Source organism: Saccoglossus kowalevskii, chromosome 21 (assembly GCF_978046115.1).
Source record: "Saccoglossus kowalevskii chromosome 21, keSacKowa6.1, whole genome shotgun sequence".
NCBI lineage: Eukaryota > Metazoa > Hemichordata > Enteropneusta > Harrimaniidae > Saccoglossus > Saccoglossus kowalevskii.
Genome location: NC_140661.1, coordinates 24,682,508 through 24,705,825, shown reverse-complemented (window position 1 = coordinate 24,705,825; position 23,318 = coordinate 24,682,508). Strand labels below are relative to the sequence as shown.

At 34.2% G+C, this 23,318-nt stretch overlaps 1 protein-coding gene across 1 annotated transcript; it reads right to left on the bottom strand.

Moving 5' to 3' along the window:
- Nucleotides 1-1,399: 1,399 nt before the first annotated feature.
- On the bottom strand, nucleotides 1,400-17,927 carry LOC100370902 (sodium-coupled monocarboxylate transporter 1). The gene is made up of 14 exons (XM_085494947.1): nucleotides 17,384-17,927; nucleotides 15,376-15,441; nucleotides 14,458-14,509; nucleotides 12,384-12,451; nucleotides 12,073-12,227; nucleotides 10,728-10,868; nucleotides 10,171-10,300; nucleotides 9,804-9,892; nucleotides 9,265-9,377; nucleotides 8,586-8,740; nucleotides 4,611-4,879; nucleotides 3,400-3,500; nucleotides 2,803-2,924; nucleotides 1,400-1,924 (listed from the first exon to the last, which is right to left on the bottom strand). The coding sequence occupies exons 1-14, from the start codon at nucleotides 17,717-17,719 to the stop codon at nucleotides 1,850-1,852; spliced, it is 1,872 nt and encodes a 623-aa protein (XP_085351073.1). The 5' UTR covers nucleotides 17,720-17,927; the 3' UTR covers nucleotides 1,400-1,849.
- Nucleotides 17,928-23,318: the final 5,391 nt, after the last annotated feature.

Genomic DNA, 23,318 nt, shown 5'->3' with positions numbered 1-23,318 from the left:
GAAAATTTCCCTTCTCGCTACCTTAAGCGGTTCGTAATTCGCATATTTATAATGGAGCAATAAAAACCAATGACAGTTTAGTTAGGTTATTGTAGCCAATTGAATACAGCATTATTCTCATTCATTCATTTCATTCAGCAACACGTTATATTTGACATAATTTGGCATGTTGTTCTGGTATTTAAATTTATTATTTTTCCTAGAGATGTGTTCTGACATCCAGAGCCCCCGCCTGAGATCCGCCGCTGCAATGTACATACACAGGCATCACAGCGTGCAGTGTTGCACTGAAATAAACAGTAGAGCGTCGCCAGTGGCCATTATGGTGCGTGGTTCTGCACAATGCAGTCAACCGTAACCCACATCTCAATGTATAGTGTGTACTGTATATCTACACTATTCTATCAGGTCATTCGAAATAATTGGATCCGGGAAGTAACCTCGTGTAAATTTAGAGGCCCAATTCAGTCGTCAGGGCGACTGTTTATTTGGTTGTGGCTAATGAGTGTTGATAGTCAGTTACATATATTTACAGAACCTCTGATAATTTATTTACAAGCTGATAACACAAAAGCGTTCCAGACAGATACAAATACATTCTGGTCGGGGCCAATATATACTTCCATACATCTAATTATAAACGGTATTTTTAAGTATGGGGCTAATACGGAACGTGTTCTGAAGATACGAACGATGTGGCATGGCCAATTTTCCTGACTTGTGTTTATTTCACAATAGTGTATGGGTCACACCTAATTCACACCTAATATGTATCCAGGCCGGGAATAGAGGGACTGCAGTATAACGTTTTAGTCAGGAACACGTGCGTTCTGGATGGGGCTAATATATACATTCATACAGCCATTTTATAAACTAAAATACTATTTTATTTTATAGAAAAAAACAAACAAATTGAATTCAAGTCTAGCACTAACACAGAACGTGTTATGAAGATACGAACGATGTGGCAATGACAAATTTCTTGAATTGTGTTTATTTCACAATAGAACATCGAAAATGTAGATTTGACACGATGTATTACATCGTGACATTTGCTTTCATGTTTATGTTTTGGATGTCTTAAACAGCGTACCTGCAAGATAATTCACACAGTAGTCACTTCTTCAAAATTGCCAGTCTGGCTCCTTCAATGTTCCTGTTGAAAGTAGCCGAAATTCGCAGATACTTGCACTCACGACACTCGCTTTGGCCTTCATTTTTAGTGAATATTCTTGTTCATTTGTAATCAAAACCCATATAAGCAACTAATGGTACTATGGATTTCAAACAGTGGGTCTATATCGGCTAATAAGCTGTTTTTTCACATTTTTTAGTGATATACTTCATATTCAACTACCACACATCCCACTCGTGTATTAAACAAAAAACAACAACGGACTATATGCACGTTTCGTGCAATCTCTTGATTTATGCAATTCAACGTAAACATACAAAACTATTATTCATCAATCTCCATTAAAAATCTACATTTTAGAAAAACAGATACAATCATTTTAATCCACCATGTCCCAGTGACATGATACAATTAATTGTGCTAATATTTTTATAATCGATAACTAATAATTGTGTATTTCAAAGCAATAGAACAACCCTCATAAACCTGTCCCGATCCCGTGTGTCCTCGTTTATTGGACTACAAACTGTAAAATGTGTCTGCGATGTATGGAAGTTGCATGTGCCCAACAATAAATAAAGTAAAATTTATATAGAGCTTCTTCATTAATGTTAAATACTATACATGTCAATTTAAATATTCTTCACACATTACAGAGTTCGGCATGTATAACAAGCCAATTCATTCAAACAGGATAGCGAGTCGTATTTCTTGTCAAACAGCAGTTTCATCTTTTTTCATTAATTCGTTTTTCGTTTCCTTATCAGGAACACCATTCTCTACAATTTCCTAAAAGAGGCAAATGCCATGGAAACACATCACGTTATACATCTTCATAAAGATGCCAAACATCTTTGACTTTGCTAACTCGAATTCATTTGGATCCAACTACTACACACATTTTCGTCAAAAGTAGTTCAGAATAAAATACACTTTTTACATCAACACTATCTGAAATAGTCTAAATACCCGAAACCAACTGTGAGGATTTACGTACAATATGAACGAAACAGTTGATGGAATCCCAAATCACAATATTGTGACATGGGAATTTATAGGCAATTTTAACCAGAATTATTATGTCAAATATGTCAACTGTGTTGTAAGTTGTATGATATATGCTGCCGAATTATGACTCTGTTCAATATTTTCCCCGTGACTACATGTTTTGTTTTGTTTTTTATTTTCGCAAAACCTTATAATATGCAATATTACACAAGTAAAAAGTAAAGCATAACGCCATCTGATATACCTCACTAAGAGGCAGCAATATTACATGCTTGAATGTAAACAGTTTTATTGTAAGACTTTCTCTTTTTTGAGCTCTATGAAATCACATAGGAAAATGCACTTCCCAATATTACAGGGTTGTTAGCATACATTGAAGTTCGATACAGTGACTAGCATAGATTGGATAAATTGAACTGGTGGAATAGCGATTCCAAAAAAGATAGAGAATAATGAAACCAATTTGTACTAATACCCTGGTAATTTGATCAAGCAATAGTATTATAAAAGTTTTCAATTTGAGTTGCTTGTACCCGTACACCCTTTTCTCACTGAAATAACTATGTACAATGGACTGAATGTACTATGGATATCAATTAGGTGGACTGTTATTGCTTTTCATCATACAAATCAAATACATGGTGTTTTCTAAGACTTACTTTATCACTGTATTTCCCACCACAGCATATTTTTGTACGCCAACTGTCTGGCATACAACGTTGGAGATCATCATATATTGGACACAAAAGGCGAGGATCAACGTCACCTGGTGCGGTATAACCTGAATGGAGAAGGGTAATGTAACCAGTGAGTTTTTCTTGAGAAGAGTTATCGTGTGTGTTCACTTCAAAATAATATAAATTATTATTGAATATAATTTTTTTTTAAATGCTTAGCTCGGTGTACTTTTTGTTTAAAACTTTACTATATTAGTGTGTAAAGTACGAAGCACACAAACACGGTAGTCGGTGACAATGTCTGTAACTGAACTTGATTTCTAAAATTTGTAAAACAATTGGTGGATTTTGAATGACGCAATGACGGTTTATGCTAGGCATAAATAAAATAGAGATGAAAGAATGGTGACCCTTTTGATTTACCGTGTTTGCATAGTTAGTTGGTAAAGGGGAAATAACTTATACAAAATAACATACAATTTTGTTTTACAAAATTAAGTTATTATTCGGGTGGTCACTAGATGGTCTGTAACTCTAATCTTTACTAGTTATGCAATATGTTAACACAATTGTCCTCACCTGTTATAAAACTAACTATTAGACCAGTCACTATGGTTACGGATGAAGAAGTGGCGCTGTACCAAAGGTATGATATACTATACAAGTTGGCAATAATCGGCCTAGAATGTAATGACATTTTAATCAGACAAATGTTAATCATTAATGAATAAGCACTCATTCGCTCACACGTACGTTTCCATCACATAAAGTGAAGCCATTGACATACATTCAGTTAAATTACGTTGGTATTCATATATAGTATTGGAATTCAACTACATTCCATTTAGTTAAAATAACTTAAGTAAAATATAATTTAATTGAATCGAATACACTGCATACCAATATTAAATTTCCTATAATATTTGAAATGATAACATTGTCGATAGGAATTCTCTTGTGCAGAAGTGTTGAAAAAATGTTCAAAAGTGTATTTGTCTGAATTTAAAAATACACCAGTAAATGTAAGAGCCAATCGAAATTCCTATTGTAAGGGGCTTCTAAGTTGAATACAAATAAAGATTCATTAGTTCATCATCTTTAAATGCACTGTCAAACATTCATCGCTCAATTATGATTGTGATAGTGGAACAACAAAAGTTGAGATTTGTGTTGACAAACAATGTTTTTCTCAGTATTTTTTTTCAAACTAACAACCACATTATCTCAGTACAATAATTAACAGAGGGACACCCAAATGAAAATCGATTAAGATAATCTACCAGGTCGAAGACACAGTCAAAATAATTAATACAAGTCATCGTCATACATCATTCGTAAGTACAAGTAAAATAAGTAAAGTACAATTCACTATTGATGATACTGATAATGATAATTCGTCTAGCTGTATCCTCGGGGCGGAGCTGCGTCACAAAACGTTCCACGTTGCTAAGACGCGCAACCACTGTACCACGTATTTCTATGGGCTCAGCGCGCGCTGTTGAGAGACGTGGAACGCTGAGCGAAGAGCCGGTGAAAATTCTAGAAAACAACAGGAACTCAACTTCGAAGTAATCCTGAACAATCAAATTTATATGCGTTACACACGCAGGGGGTAATCTTGTTACACTGTTCAGGGGAGTCTCAACAACCATCCCAAAGTACCGTTTTCTGAGAGTTTTCGGCCTTTGTTTTCACCGTGATGGTTGCCATGCGGTGAAAATGCCCGGATGTCCGCCCGCGAGAATACGCCATAGAATGCTGGAACCTATAACACACTGTATCGGACATACCTTATTAACTCTATTGATGATGATAGCTCATTAGTATTGACGTAACTACTATTCATTGACGTCATATTGGTAGTTATATCGTATAATACACTGTAGTTGAATGATGTTGATATATTATGGAATATATCACTACTGTTAGATGTAACCATGTCAACTGTACAATTCTCGATTGATGTCGGTAATGTGATGATATGTGGTCTATAGAAGTATGCCCCAATACCAATCCACAGTGACATCGCATACCCACATATCACACCAAATATAGCACCCTGAAATAACATAGCACTGTGGTTAGAACATAGAACAACACACATACATTTAGTATACGTCGCTAGACCTAACTGAACATATATATTACAACCTGAAATAACATAATACTGTGGTCAGAACACAGGACAGCACACACACACATTTTAGTATACGTCGCTAGACCTAGCTGAACATATATTATACAGTCTGAAATAACATATTATTGTGGTTAGAACATAGAACAACACACATACACATTTTAGTATACGTCGCTAGAACTAATTGAACATATATATTACAGCCTGAAATACCATCTTACTGTCGTTAGAACATAGAACAACACACATACATTTTAGTATACGTCGCTAGACCTAACTGAACATGTATATTACAGCCTGAAATAACATATTACTATGATTAGAACATAGAACAACACACATACATATTTTAGTATACATTGCTAGACCTAACTGAACATATATATTACAGCCTGAAATAACATATTACTGTGGTTAGAACATAGACCAACACACATACATATTTTAGTATACATTGCTAGACCTAACTGAACATGTATATTACAGCCTGAAATAACATATTACTGTGGTTAGAACATAGAACAACACACATAGACATTTTAGTATACGTCGCTAGACCTAACTGAACATATATATTACAGCCTGAAATAACATATTACTGTGGTTAGAACATAGAACAACACACATACACATTTTAGAATACGTCGCTAGACCTAACTGAACATATATATTACAGCCTGAAATAACATATTACTATGATTAGAACATAGACCAACACACATACATATTTTAGTATACATTGCTAGACCTAACTGAACATATATATTACAGCCTGAAATAACATATTACTGTGGTTAGAACATAGACCAACACACATACATATTTTAGTATACATTGCTAGACCTAACTGAACATATATATTACAGCCTGAAATAACATATTACTGTGATTAGAACATAGAACAACACACATACATATTTTAGTATACATTGCTAGACCTAACTGAACATGTATATTACAGCCTGAAATACCATATTACTGTGGTTAGAACATAGACCAACACACATACACATTTTAGAATACGTCGCTAGACCTAACTGAACATATATATTACAGCCTGAAATAACATATTACTATGATTAGAACATAGAACAACACACATACATATTTTAGTATACATTGCTAGACCTAACTGAACATATATATTACTGCCTGAAATAACATATTCCTGTCGTTAGAACATAAACAACACACATAGACATTTTAGTATACGTCGCTATACCTAACTGAACATGTATATTACAGCCTGAAATAACATATTACTGTGGTTAGAACATAGAACAACACACATAGACATTTTAGTATACATTGCTAGACCTAACTGAACATATATATTACTGCCTGAAATAACATATTCCTGTCGTTAGAACATAAACAACACACATAGACATTTTAGTATACGTCGCTAGACCTAACTGAACATGTATATTACAGCCTGAAATAACATATTACTGTGGTTAGAACATAGAACAACACACATACATATTTTAGTATCCATTGCTAGACCTAACTGAACATATATATTACAGCCTGAAATAACATATTACTATGATTAGAACATAGAACAACACACATACATATTTTAGTATACATTGCTAGACCTAACTGAACATATATATTACTGCCTGAAATAACATATTACTATGATTAGAACATAGAACAACACACATAGACATTTTAGTATACGTCGCTAGACCTAACTGAACATATATATTACTGCCTGAAATAACATATTACTGTGGTTAGAACATAGAACAACACACATAGACATTTTAGTATACATTGCTAGACCTAACTGAACATATATATTACAGCCTGAAATAACATATTACTGTGGTTAGAACATAGAACAACACACATACACATTTTAGAATACGTCGCTAGACCTAACTGAACATATATATTACTGCCTGAAATAACATATTACTATGATTAGAACATAGAACAACACACATACATATTTTAGCATACATTGCTAGACCTAACTGAACATATATATTACTGCCTGAAATAACATATTACTATGATTAGAACATAGAACAACACACATACATATTTTAGTATACATTGCTAGACCTAACTGAACATATATATTACTGCCTGAAATAACATATTCCTGTCGTTAGAACATAGAACAACACACATAGACATTTTAGTATACGTCGCTAGACCTAACTGAACATATATATTACTGCCTGAAATAACATATTCCTGTCGTTAGAACATAGAACAACACACATAGACATTTTAGTATACGTCGCTAGACCTAACTGAACATATATATTACTGCCTGAAATAACATATTCCTGTCGTTAGAACATAGAACAACACACATAGACATTTTAGTATACGTCGCTAGACCTAACTGAACATATATATTACTGCCTGAAATAACATATTACTGTGGTTAGAACATAGAACAACACACATACATATTTTAGTATACATTGCTAGACCTAACTGAACATGTATATTACAGCCTGAAATAACATATTACTGTGGTTAGAACATAGACCAACACACATACATATTTTAGTATACATTGCTAGACCTAACTGAACATATATATTACTGCCTGAAATAACATATTCCTGTCGTTAGAACATAGAACAACACACATAGACATTTTAGTATACGTCGCTAGACCTAACTGAACATATATATTACTGCCTGAAATAACATATTCCTGTCGTTAGAACATAGAACAACACACATACATATTTTAGTATCCATTGCTAGACCTAACTGAACATGTATATTACAGCCTGAAATAACATATTACTGTGGTTAGAACATAGAACAACACACATAGACATTTTAGTATACGTCGCTAGACCTAACTGAACATATATATTACAGCCTGAAATAACATATTACTGTGGTTAGAACATAGAACAACACACATAGACATTTTAGTATACGTCGCTAGACCTAACTGAACATATATATTACAGCCTGAAATACCATATTACTGTGGTTAGAACATAGAACAACACACATACATATTTTAGAATACGTCGCTAGACCTAACTGAACATATATATTACAGCCTGAAATAACATATTACTGTGGTTAGAACATATAGCACACATACATATTTTAGTATACGTCGCTAGACCTAACTGAACATATATATTACAGCCTGAAATAACATATTACTGTGGTTAGAACATAGAACAACACACATACATATTTTAGTATACATTGCTAGACCTAACTGAACATATATATTACAGCCTGAAATAACATATTACTATGATTAGAACATAGAACAACACACATACACATTTTAGAATACGTCGCTATACCTAACTGAACATATATATTACAGCCTGAAATAACATATTACTATGATTAGAACATAGGACAGCACACACAAACATTGTAGTATACGTCGCTAGACCTAACTGAACATATTTATTGCAGACAAGTAATATGAAATTGTCATTTCTGATTTTGAACAAGCTAAACAATTGCGAGCACACACACCACCGATTGAATATACACCATTATGATAATTACTTCACTAGCAGTTCAGTTTACTATTTTCTTATTAGCGTTACGACCTGACAGGCGAACCATATTATATTTAATAGTTAAAATAATGAAATAATTGTAATAAACTAACCTTGTTGTTGGTCCATGGAAAGAATATCCCCAATGTGAACAGTCCAAGTAGTGGACCCCCTATCATGCCCAATAATCCGATTGCTAATGGTAATATTGGTCCCATGTGTGATGCAGCAAATGCCATCAAAATTGATATACCTCCAAAGGAGCATGCTGCAACAAAGTATCATAATTATACGATAATAATAGTAACTGTTTTATTTTCATTCGAATCAAACGTTAGATGCAATGACTAAGTGCGAAATATCCTTGTTGACTGACTGACTGACTGACTGACTGACTGACTGTTTGTCTTTTGTTCTAGGATTTGAAAATTTGAGTGTACTGTTATTTCCGTTCTCTTATACCAGCTAAATTATTGTTATACTTTCATCTCTGGTGGCAAGTAAAACAGATCCTGAAAATAATAATTTTGCAGGCAAACAAACGCACACACAAGTGCCTCGCCACTGTAGGCAAACACAGAACCCACTGTGCAACACTCCCTGTTCTAAAAAAAAGAGCAGAGACAACCTCAGAGTAGAATTTAAAAGTACAGTCAATGGAACACACATATGAAACATGGACTACAATGGTGATATCATATAAATACCCAGACATGATATCAGCATTGTAGCCCATGTTTCATATGCGTGTTCCATTGCCTGTAATATATATATATATATACAGAGACTCACCAATAATTCGTGTTATAATTGCTAATTTTTCTTCTGGTAAATTCTTTATTACAGGTTTTACAATATCTGTCAATGTTACCGCAGCTAAACAATTTAAACCTGAGGAAAGGGTGCTGTAAAACATGGAATAAAAAGTCAGTATAAGCAAACATTACATATTACACTGGTTATATGCTTTTTATAGCATCTCGTGAATAATGATATTCTTGTTTCCATGGATATACACGACCCTGTTTAGACATAATTTATTTGTTCAATTTGGTGATTTATTTATGTGCTTGTTTTTCATTTATATATTTGTTTACGTATTAACCCACAAACAAGTATATTTTGTTTTGTTTTAAATTAGAAACAATACATTTAAAAATTGCAGTTTACATTACACGTATCGTATGTTGTTTAAACAATACAATGTTTGTTACGTAATCGCCAATTTGTCGTTCTAACGTGAGGAACAAATTTACTAATTGATAAAATATACTTCATTCATGTTAAACTCAATGCTCGACATATAGGTTGAATGTACAAGTGATATTTACCTTAAAGCGCCGCTAAACAATGCAGCTATAAAAAGTCCTGCCATACCAGGGAGAAACGATAACTCCTCTATAACATAATATGCTAGCAACTGTAATGAAACATACGACATTTGCAACATCATCATCAAGTGTGCGTGCTGCTAGCATATACAAACGATTCATATATAATCATACGTTACAATATCTAAAAGTGAGAATTATGTTCTCGGATATTCACTTCCTCAATCAGACAATCAAAGTACTTGTGATGTTGCATTCCATCATAAGATATCACTATGACAATATTTTTAGTCACAGACATACAGAGGTCGATATGTTGCGTTTTTGCCATTAGCAATATATATAGAATTAATGTAAGTATACATACTTGGTCGGCTCGTGAGATGTGTCCTGATTTGACCGGATCACACCCGGCATATGCAGCAAACAAAACTAATCCGCACATTATTATTAAGCTCACAATTGACAGCAAACCTGGCAGATTCAAATACAATGCACTGCGGAAACAAACATACAAATACGTCAAATGTAACAGCAAAATTATGACGCGAAACAGTCCGATATAGCAGACAAATCATCGGAAACCCATTGGCGGCTAGGGCAAAATTGTTTAGCAGGCGATAATGATTAAACGTATATGTGCAAAGTCAGTTGGCTCGCTAAATTATAGTCATACAAGCTTACAAATACTCCGATATGGCGCCAAGAAGTGATTCAATATTAAGCTCTAATCTAATGTAACTACATGTATGAGCATGTTGAAAAATGTCAGTAAATATCACAGTAATCCGTACATCTAAAACACATGCATCAACTAGTATATTTTCTAAAAATATGAACTGCCCACCAGCCCTCATCCATACATGGCCGGAATTCTATTCATCAGACGATACTCGAACAAATAACAGAATTCTATCTACTTACAGCTTTGCGTCTTTTTCTGTAGGACAACTCAGATACCTTTGGATGGACAGCTGATTGCATCCATAATTGCCAAGCCATGTGATAGAACCCCCTATAGTCAAAGACCAGAAAGTATGGCGAATTGTAGGATCAGGGTCAAAACTGAAAAGCAAGGAAATAAATCAAACAGTCAATATGAGAAATTTGGGTGGTATTTGTGTCCTCTTTAGTCGAAAGTAATTTTAAAAGGTGAAGCATATTCGCGATCAGATATCTAAGCCACAAGCAAATGTACATTAATTTGTTAATTTCAAATCCAATCAACAGAGTTCTCAGGCTAGAATCTGCATTACTAGTGTGGCAGTGTTATGACACAAAGTACAATGCATTTAAACTCGAGCTGCTGGAATTGTGCCATAACTGGGCCCACTGCAGCAACCCACATAGTGGATGATGTGAACTGCAAATTAAAGGAAACATCAATCCAAACAACATAATGACCCCTGAAGAAAAAGTTCCACAAAATTAATGTAGGAGAATGCAATTTACAGTTTTTTTATATCCCTTTTCATTCTCTAGATATTCAACTTTTCATCAGTATTATGTAGTCAGCCATCTTGATTTTCAAGCAAAGGATTATGGTAAAGTACGACATCATAGAATCTGTTGTCAGATTTCATCTATAACTTCAAAAGTTGAACTTCAAATTGGCTGAAAGTTTAGAGATTGGTAGCATACATGTACTGGTGCCATCCATGTTTATAAAATAATTGTCATGGAAACAGAACTGAAAATATTTTTTTCTACCAAATTCTCAAATTTCCTTATATTGTATACAATTTACCAATGTGAATAGGTTATATAGGTGATACATCACATGTTGACCACAGAAAGGGGACACAAAAGTGTCATTTTATATTTCACGACTAAAATATCGATTTTTATTTTTTAATGTTTTTAGCAATATCTTCACTTCATGTGTATTTGTAATATTCTAATTTCCACTACTATAATTATATACATGAGTAATATGCACAACGAAAATTTGAACTAATTCTCATCAGTATTTCTCATGTTATAGATGAAATAATTTTCTCAATTTTTGACAAGAGATTCTATGTCATACTTTACCCACAATCCTTTGCTTGAGAATCAAGATGGCTGACTACATAATAATGATAATAATAATAATAATAATAATAATAAGTTGAATATCTAGAGAATGAAAAGTGATATAAAAACACTGTAAATTGCATTTTCCTACATTTGTGGACCTTTTTCTTCAGGGGTCATTATGTTGCCTGGCTTGATGTTTCCTTTAACATAAAATAATACATATAACGAAAAGCAAAACACACTGACTCACTTGAAAAACTCAATTCTGCCTCCCTGTTTGTTAATTTGCCATATTTCACTAAAACCGCCAAGCTGTATGCTGCCTTGGATTATTACTGCCAATAAACCAGCAAACATAATAGAAATCTGAAACACATCAGTCCAGATTACAGCTTTCATTCCACCCTAAAAAAATGACATGTTTTAGTACATTTTGCCTCATCTCGGATATAGATTAATGTATGTATTGTTTTTCAATAAAGTCCCAACGTATCAGGATGTGATCTTTTTTGATTATAAGCCCCTCTATAATATTAACATATCCAAACAACGCACACATACCAGTGATGTGTAAAAACTACACACAATTCCAATAGTCAACACGGATGTCCAAATGTTCAGCCCAGTAACTGAAAAAAATAAAACATTGTATTATTATTATTATTATTATTATTATTATTATTATTATTATATTATTTTCTTGGCGGTTGTAACTGGTCAGTGTAAGCTGTAAGCTGTTACATTACTTTGGAATGTAAACTATGTTGATGATCAAAAAATCACACCACATCGAAATTTAGAACAGATTTTCTCGCTTCATAACATATTGTGATTTTGTTGATTACTATCGCTTGATGCTAAGGATAATTATGATAATGTACGCTTTAATAATAGTAACCATGGCAACGATGAGTTCATCACTCTGAGTCACATTCATTGCCAATGGTTGCTATGGCCGGCGAAATGATTTATTTACACATACAAGCAAAATCTGTATCCGAAAAAATACAAAAGTACAAAGGGAAACTACACTTCCAACCCTTCACTTTATGTAAACGTATTTGACATTCTGGACTACTTTAATCCAAAAACCCATTTAATTTTTAACTGAACTTTACGACCACGCCGTGGAAAAACTTACACATACAATGCAAATGAAAAGTAGATGTGTTTTTTTTTTATCGTAGATCATATGCATGATGATTTGAATGTTTGCTGTCATCAGTCTATTTGTCGAGAAATTGTGGTTATATTTTAAGTGAATGGTGACCATTTTGTTAGTACGAGACCGCCTATAACATTGTTTCCTAGGGTGACATAATGATGACATATGGTCAACAAATTATTAATTGATTCGGGTACTTTTTGTTATCCTGAATTTTTTTTCATAAATCACATGACAATGTCTAATGGTTTATTGTGTAAAATCGTGAAGCCATTATCTTAAGGCACCATGAAATAGCATTCTTTTGTGTGTTACAGTGGCGTATTTTGAGAAACTTGTCCCAATATTTTTCAAAAATCGGTATTTTTTTTGAAACGATTCTATAGAGCACAATGTTAAAGAAAAATTATATTTTTTGCCACTTTTCAAAACACCAGATTTTTGTAATATTTAAGAAAATCAAAAAGTACTCTATCATTCACACTATATACTTTTTCGGCCGATGTCACCAGTCTACAATTTAAGATGTAATATATTATTTCTGCCATAAGAACATATGGTAAAAGCACAAAAATGGCCACAATCCACTAAAATACAACCATTATTTTCTCAAAAATTAAGCTGGTGACCCCCAAATTATTTTCAATATCCTTATATTTATAAGTACAATTTTTAGGACAATGAATACATTCTGAGTAGGCTTCTACCTTAAAGACGTAGTATAATTGTTTTGGAACACAATACTCAAAAAGATTTTTTTAGATTTTATAAAATATACAAGTATGTCTAATTATTTCATGAAAATTTCAGACCTCTGTCATAAATGGTACGTACTTAACACAGTGGTCAAAATTAACAACTTGCATTGTTGTGATGACTAAATTTGCATATACTTTACATATATTTTAAATAATCAATAAATCACACAGTCAAGTATAATATAGTTTTAGAACATCTCCAGATGCTTACCAATCATCTACAATTTACTGGACATCAAAACATTAGTCACAGAAGACTCAATCAAATGGGTACTAATCAGCAGGAACTCATCAGATTTTTCACTTTTTTTCAGAGATTGAAGATGTGGACCTTTTTTTAATTTACACATTATAAGGATTTCACTATGTGAATGTAAAAACGACCAAAATATTCTGGTGAAAACGCAACGTATGCACGGCATTTAAAGGAAAAATGCAAATCAAAATTGCTGTGAATGTTTTTTTCCTTTAGTCAACATTTTTCGAAAAATAAAAATGTTGTATCCCTTTTAATCTTCAACAACTGGTTTATTTATTTATTTATTTATTTATTTATTTATTTATTTATTTATTTATTTATTTATGGTATGGCTTGATATGGTTTATAATAATTTTTCTATATGAATGTGAATTTTACTTCCTGAAAACCTCCACTACATCCTCGACATTCGTTCATTTAATTTTGTACCTGGAAATTTATACATAGTATTACCTGCATTCAATGCTAGTGCCGGTGCGTACATCACAACAGCCATGTACATAATCTGTAAACCAATCAGATCAAACAAATTATTCACCTGGTAAAATAGTTTATTGGAGGTGTGGCTATGCTAATGAGTGCTGTTAATCATTTATGCAGCGCATGTTCACAGAACCCCTCATAGTTTATTTACAAGCTGATAACACTAATTCTTTCCGTACATTCTGTATGGGGCTAATCTAGACTTGAATAAAGCACGAATGTATATAGTGTATAAAGCCGAATTACCGCGAAAGCCGGGTATATCGCCAAACAAACAAAACTGTTTATTTCGCGGCCTACCCGGCTTTTGCCATTTATACATTCAAATAACATTTTATTGAAAAAACAACAACAAGAGACTGTGTGCAAGCTAATACGGAGCGTGTTCCGAAGATACGAACGATGCGACATTGAACAGTTTCTTGATATGAATATGTATAATAATATGTATGATGTACGTGTGAAATTTGATTGTGATTGGTTCAGGCATGTTTAAGATACCTCCCCGGACGCACGGACGTCTGGACCCAGGGACACACGGACGCACTGCACTAAAAAAAGCTTCCGTCGGAAATTCAGAAAGTGACACATCGAAAGAACAATTTGAGTTCATCGCCTGCTACGCGCATCTGCGAATGAAAAACGCATAATAGATGATTCTCCGTTCAACTGCGAGTTCTCGCGAGTTGCGTGATTAGACTGATGCATCATGTTCGGCGTATCCATGTCAGGTGACATTGATTGACAACAGTTAATTATTCAAGATTAGACGTCATTAAAAAGATCCTACATCCTATATGTGTTTTTTTTCAAAAATATCTAGTGCGTGGGATTTGTTTTATTTGATGGCAGGTCACGTGGTTGAACGAGTGGTTGGGGCTGACTTACCATGTAAGCGATATATGCAAAGCACCCTATAAGACGAGCGGTCATCGAAAAGCGAAGCTGGAGATACTGAAAACAAAAACAAAGTGTGGTTATGCCTTGAATGTAGTGTTTTATTTTTATCTAATGACAATAACAATTCTCACCAACCCGCAAAAAAATATTAATAGCTCATCAGACCCCCCCCCCCACACACACACACACACAAACTCTCGACCAGGCATTACTGGGCAGGGGAGATGTTTCTGTCATTACCGTTGTATGGTTTGTTTATCAAATTATTTGTTTTTGGTAATATATTTTTTTTTAATCCGCCTATTTCGCACAACCGCAGACGAATTGACTAAATTGCGGGTGGTGACCCTATTTCCTCAGCCTGATCTTCGTTCTGAATTGAATTTTAAAAAAAAATTAAAACAATATTTCTACAGCGGGTGAATCGAATTATATCAACAGCACCTTCATTAATTCCAAACACAATTTAATGTCGCGACATTCATAAAGTTGTTGAGACTAAGTGGTACGATACAAACACGTCGCCAACATTCTATATATTCTATACTACACCGGATTGCTTTTACAAATTACTGTGGGGTTATTTATTATTTTACTGTTGTAAGCATGTTTGTTAACGCTTTTATTGTTTCTCGTTAATAAATTATCGCGATTTGTAGATTTATCATTAAGCTAAACTTTATTGGCACAGATACGGATACGAATATGGACGTGGACATGAACTCGGAAACGGATAAGATGAAAATAGCGTACATGATTTTGGTCAAAACTAATTATAAGTGAAGGCAAATAAATGTATTTTACAATTTACCACCCATTATTTCTTATTGTCGATTCATCATGCGATACAAGTAAATTCGCGTATACTAATTTACTATCTGTGTGAGTTTTATTTGCTACCTGACTTATTTGCTTCCCGCACGCACGGGAGTCCCAAGCGATGATAACAACATACGCTAAAACGCAAATGCTTATGGGCAGACGCTTGTTTGTATTCTCATTGTCACGCATACGATACGAGAAATAAACATAATTTATAACTACGGAAACTGAACAAAACTATATCCCGAACAAGGATACTATTTTCTGGCCCAAAACTATGGAAGGAAATCAGTCAATCAACCGATCAAGATCATGTATTTAGTTGTCGGCTCACAAAACCTTCTTGTTAAATAATAATATTTAAAGCAGAGGGATCGTCACCTCCGCACGCACCAGAGTCTCAAGCGACGATAACAACATACGTTCAAAAAGCGCTTGTTTGTCAACAAATGAATGACACGCTATGACCATCTGAAACACGCACAGGTGACGACTACGCCGCTTTAAAGATGCAGTGTGGACAAGAACATGCATATTTTTAGAATTGTTGCTTGGCACAGTATATTGATAGATGAATTGGACTATGATTTATCATGAACTGAAAAAGGTTGTTCTTAAAGCTCACATCTGATCATTCGCTCCGCGGGACATATACAATTCTGTAATACCATTTGCATTGGTACAATAACAATCAGTTCGGGTGCGTATTAGTAGTTTTGATTGTTGTATCTAACGAGTACTGTGTCGTGTTCTGTAAACGCACCATGTTTAGTTTACGATAAATCTTAACCCGATTTGCAGTATTGAGTAAGTTATTTGTACTGGTCCCATTGAGTAAACCGTCATACTAAAATATGATCACCCGCCACCAATACTCGTTGAACATGTCAGGATTCCTGACCCAGTGTGACATTCAAAAAGGTTAAAGGTTGCGTTTGATGGTGCTACTTCATTTCATTTTTTTTAATGCGGGACAGTCAATACAATTATGTTTGTGATGAGGGTATCATGGTGAGGGTGCGTGGCGTTTGTGTTGTAGTGACAACACTGAATATTAGATTATGCAAAAATTAAGAGAAACAAAGACTTGTGCGATATTTCAATAATGGTAGGCCATGTTTAAAAACAGTTGAGGTCATTGAAGTGGAATAATCAGAGTCAGTTGTGATCTTACCTCGTATACACTCGTGATACGCAGTCGATAGAACACAGGTAAAAACAGATGTGCAGATATTGGGATCATAATAAAATAAGAGAGCCCAATCACCCAAAACATGGTACCGAAAGTGTAGATTTCCGCCGATGTCCCCAACAACGCCACAGCCGACATAAAACTCGCCAATAAAGACAGTCCCACGGGGAAGAAACGCATTTTTCTGTCGGCCATCAGAAATTCGGAAGTAGTTTTCTGTCGTCCTCCTGTAAATGCGTGAAAGAGACCGATGCAAGCGGAGATCGCTAACACCAGCGAAAATATCACGTAATCGACCACTGAGAAGCTGGCTGCCATGATGATACCGGTATTACCAGCGTAGCACTCTCGGTCAAATCAGCGCGATGGCCCGGCGTGATAGGCGTGTGTTGATGTTGTCCTGGATGTTGTCCGGGATGTCGTACTTAAAGCGTAGTTTTAAGACCACGGTGTACCTACGATAATAAAACAATTGCAGCAAACAGCGCATTTACGTCGATATACCGGTAGCCACGTGTTTTAATACTACTGAGAGGGGTCAGGGTCAAACGTACTATTCTAAGGTCATCCCTTTCACTCTCGGCGCGTCGGTAGCTGGCGTGGTCGATGTACTGGTGAAGTACCAACGGAGGAAACCATACAAATCTGAAGGAATAACAACTTATGAACGTATGATATGTAATACATCGGTACATAAACTATCCTAATATAAACCAGAGACACAATAAGATATGTGCCGAAATATATCTTACTTGTATTTTGTATATTTTTTATTTTTTCCCAAATATAAAACGTGAAAAAAAAGTTGTTCACTTTGACTTATTATATCACAAGAATAGTTAGATTATTATATACAGATTATTCGTACGTGATTTTTACAAATTTCTGAATAATTATACGTTAAGCGGAAATTATCACGTGATAGATTTATTCATTGTGTGGATATTATTTGTGATAATACATTTGTGGCGGAACTTGTTGTTGTATGCACAGTATAAATACTTATAAATACTTCTGGAAGAAGCGAAGTACCAAATTTGCCCTTGTAGACTTACTTTCAGATATTGCTGAAAATATTGACAAATATTGTAACTTTAGGTTACATCATTGCAGTATTGCGACCCTGTGCTGCTTACATGGTCCAAACGTAATCGCCAACAATCTGTCAGTATACTAGCCTCATATGTAGGCGTGGTAGCGCAACTCACGCGACTCGTCAGACTATCAGTATCCTGAATACTTCTGAAAATCCAATGTGGCGTCCTACAAGGATCGATTCTGATATCAATTTTATTTCTGGTGATGAAGTTATAAACTCAGGAAATGTTTTTGATTTCTTATATATAATGCTTCAGAAAAAATAATCCGCCGAATACATTTTCTTTTCTTTTTTTTTCACGCTCACACTGCTTCTCTATTTAAATAATTTGATTTAGCTTTGTACCTGCTTTCACTGTCTGACTCACAACATAATTACATTAAACGAATGCAGGTCACAAGATCCTTCAAATCCACTAGAATACTTAGTAGTAAACAATGTTGTATATATAATTGTATATAGTTTTCTAATATTCAGTTTTCCCGATATGATACCGGACCACAGACTAGACTAGCCACATCAAATTATTAGGCAGTAATGTTGTGGATATTACTACTACTATTATTAAGTTATCTTATTAACATAATGATACTGTTTATTAATTGACTGCATCTAGTGAAATAAAATTCATGCATTCATTTGCCACGACCATTTGTACCCCAACGTCCTTTGTCACAATCATTTAAAATGTCAAAATTATTTTTTATCATAATTAGTATGACGACGTTTTGTTTTTAATATACTGAACCATCGTAGTTGTAGTGACAAGTCAAATCAAATCTACTGATTACGTAGATAAATAAATTGACCTCTGTGTGGTTTTATATTTCTCAAGAATCAAAAACAGATTCTCTCTAAAGAGAACAAATCGAAAAAATGTCTGGATGTCTGGCAATTGGTTATACAAATGTAGTATGTGAGGCGGCGAAATCTAGATAATTAAAACGCCAATAAACCTAACGGTTTTTAATAATATAACTTCTTCAAATGTAAAATATTAAGACTGATTTATTTCCCTATATTTCTCAACGAGTGAATACAACATTTCAATCTTTCAAGCGTTCAACAATTCAAGAAATGTGCTGTATGTTTTTGCGTAGTACTCTTCCCTCAACGTCCGATCACAAAACGTTTAATATGCGATGATATGGTCTTGTGAGGATGCACCATACGCATTACGAGGAGAGTTTTGAAAACAGGTTAGGACTGTCACATCCCGTTCACCCGTACCGTTCATCCCGTTTACCCGTACCCGTCCCTGCCATGTGGTAAACAATAGTGGGCAACAGTGTGCATTTCCCGCATTTCGAATCGTACGAAGAAAAAGTTGAAAATAACAAAATATGAACAAACAAACAAAATAAAAAAATAAATGGTCACACTTTGTACTGTATTCAAAGCGGTGGAGTCGTCACCTGCGCATGCGGCAGACGGCCATAGCGTGTCATTGTTTACAAACAAGCATCTACCCATGAGCCTTTGCGTTTTAAACGTGCATTGTTATCGTCGCTTGGGACTCCGGTGCATGCGCAGGTGACGACCCCTCTGCTTTAAATATGATTATTTAACAAGAAGGTTTTGTGAGCCGACTAAAATACATATACGCTTGATCTTGATTAATTGATTGACTGATTTGATTGGTAGTTTTTGGTCAGAAAAAACTAGTAGTGTCCTTGTTCGGGATAGAGTTTTCAGTTTTCGTAGTTATAAATTATTTTTATTTCTAGTATCGTATGCGCGACAATGAGAATGTTTTGTAAATATACCAGTGAATATGGCAGGGAGAACATTATTGAAAGGAGCAAGGTTACAGGAAATAAAAATGCATTTTAAGTTTTTACAGGAAATAAAAAGGAAAGTTCCAATTACAGTAAAAAAAATGTTTCTTACACTTTACAGATAAAGCAAATTCCTAATTACATGTTACATTTCATAATATACTTGATAATTTGTGTTTAAGAATCAAAATTGGAATTTGCGTACAAATTACGACATTTAATGTTGAAAATGCTTTATACGCTAACAAAAAATTAGATTTTTGTACAAATTACTGATTACATTTATTTAAATTACATTATTACGAAAATAAAAACAATTGACTACAGCTTACGAAAATACCCCTTGCCGATCCTCATTATTTGCATATTTATACGTAAAGTTCCAGCTTGTACATGTCATATGTATTCAATACTTTATATTTTGTTAAGAGTGAACGAGTACATGTTCGGTATGCACTTCTGCTAATAATACGCAGAGCTTTTTTTTCCGAACACGGTATAATTTGTGTAAATCTTATTTACAAGCACTATACCGGGCAGGAATCCCACGATTTAGTTTTCTTTTCACATTTACGGGATTTTTGTTTATTTTTAACCACTTGTTAACATGAGTTTATATTTCCTTGTTTACAGTGTTCTTGTAAAAATCATCTGCATGTATTATAAAGTCCAGTTTATCAGATGCATCATTAATATATAGAATAAACAGAGGAGGTCCTAGAATGGACCTTTGTTGGACGCCACATCTATTATGTTTAGACACAGAGTTCGCATGGTCATAGCAAACGTTTTTTATTTGTTATGCAAAGTTTCAGGTTATGGAACGCTAGTGAGCTGCAAAACAATTCGCATATTAATAAGTTTCCGAATACAGGCATGGTGAGTACACGTGTGGGGTTATGAGATACACTGAGTACGTGTCTGAGAACTGCGACTTGAAATAAATTGACCATCCAACTAGCTTCCAATGGATTATGTGTTACTGTAAAAAAAAGAAATTGTCAGACCAGGGTGTCAATTTCTACAAGCCCAAGTCATAAATGACCTTTTATAGCCTTTTCAAAGACGCAAACAACTTTCCACCAATCACAATCAACGTAATATTTGCTCTATGTCGTACGTAACAATGCCTGGCAGAGAAAGTAGTTCTCAAAGCAAAAGTGCGTATTTTAACCGACTATAATAAAGTGTATTCGCTCTTTTTCACAAAATTATAATTTGGCTAATTAAACAAGGTTTTCGCAAAGACGTGTACAATGATTAGCGACGACGACGATCAACGACTAGTAAGACGTTTTGCTGACGCGTAGTAATATTTTGATTTTAGCAATATTCGACAGCGCGCGACTGCGACATTGTACGTGTATTGTCGTCTGGTGGGCTGTATTTTAAAGTGTGCTGGTGAGTATTTTTTTATTTGAAATGTTGTATTGGCTGGTTGTTTTAACCGTTATTAACATTATGATGCTAATATGCGACATATTTCTCCAGCCATATTTCTGATTTAATGTGTGCGTATTGTTGCCAACTTTCAGCTCTATTCAGCTGAGCTGGCGGACTGTACTCGCGGTCGACATTGAACCAGTTTTATTCGGGGTTTTAACAGTTCAAAAGAATTAAAACACACACTAAATATTTGGTAATCACTGTTTTTAACTTTTTTGACTACTTGACATTCTGGTTTGTCTTAAAGTTGGTTATTACGATATTCTGTAAATTTGTGAATTTTAGGAAGTTCCGTCAACTATTTTCCACTACATACACACAGCTTTTTAATGTTTAGCTAAAGGAAAATAGAATCGTTCACATTACAATTCGTTGGTAATAAAAAGTCGAACACTATCAACTAGAGCAAAAAAATCGACGAATAAATAAATTTAGTCAATATTTTTTTTTACCAGCGTGGCCTGTAACTGCAAAAGAGCCCAGGAAATATGGCTTGAAACGCCACGTTCGGTTTCCGAGTCGAAAACTGAAATAATTTCACTTTTATTAAAAAAAAATATATATTTTCCTCTCTGAAATACCTTACATATCGTACGTAATTGACTTGAGCTTCAGTAAAAGTTGAAATCTACGAAAATATAGTTTTCGTGCGCAATATACAGGGTACTCGGCAGGCGCTTGATCCGGCGCTTGATATACTGCCACCACTCGAAAATAACACAAAACAGAAAAGCTTTTATATCATTACATCAAAAATAAAATTATGTTTAAAATTCTATTTTATTCTGCTTTCTGTAATTGATATCATGTATCAGTACTTGTAACTTTATTCAAACTGAAATGACTGAATTGCAGCAGAAATCAAAACTCCTAAGACAAATCTACAAAAACTGATGATTTTAAAAATATATAAAATAATAATAAAAATTATCTGTAGAGATCCTAAGTCGATTTACAATATATGATTTTTTCAGCCTATGTCACCAACCTACAATAATTTATGATACTACATAATTTCCCTGCCATTGGAACCTATGGTAAAAGCGTTACAATACTGCCAAAATGGCCACTATTCAGTAAAAAATAACCATCATTTTCTCAAAAACTGGTGACCCCCAATTTGTTTGGGGGGGGGGGGGTATATATCTTATATTGCCCTGGGGTACAATTTATTGGAAAATTTTCATTTCGAGTATGCTTCTACCTTGGGAGGTCAGTCTTCAAGAAAAAAATAAAATTGTATGTGAATTACGATATTAATTAATGTATGATTTTCTGCATCAAGCTAGTGAGTTTTTCACAGCAAATCTTTGAATGTCAGTGTTATGTTAGCTTAAATGGCACATTGCTCATAATAACATGACAACAAATTGACAAGTATTTTTTTGTGAGGCTTTTTTTTTTAATTTTCAAAATAATAGCAAATGAAATTTGAGTTTCAGTGTTTTTTTCTTTCAGCATATATACTGGTAACAGCATTGTTTTAACCATGGCTTTCATTAACCGCATGATGCGTAAAGTACCAAAGAAGACAGTATTAGCCATTGCTGCAGCCACAGCAGGTACAGCTGGTGTCATCTACATTACTCAGAAA

Bases quoted from the DNA above. Each gene is read 5' to 3' on its own strand.
- LOC100370902 (XM_085494947.1), bottom strand. From the start codon at position 17,719: ATGGCAGCCAGCTTCTCAGTGGTCGATTACGTGATATTTTCGCTGGTG. The intron at 10,301-10,727 runs GTAAGTAGATAG...TTGTTTCCGCAG, and splicing joins ACAGAAAAAGACGCAAAGCT to TGCATTGTATTTGAATCTGC. The intron at 3,501-4,610 runs GTATGTCCGATA...ATTACATTCTAG, and splicing joins TCATCAATAGAGTTAATAAG to GCCGATTATTGCCAACTTGT.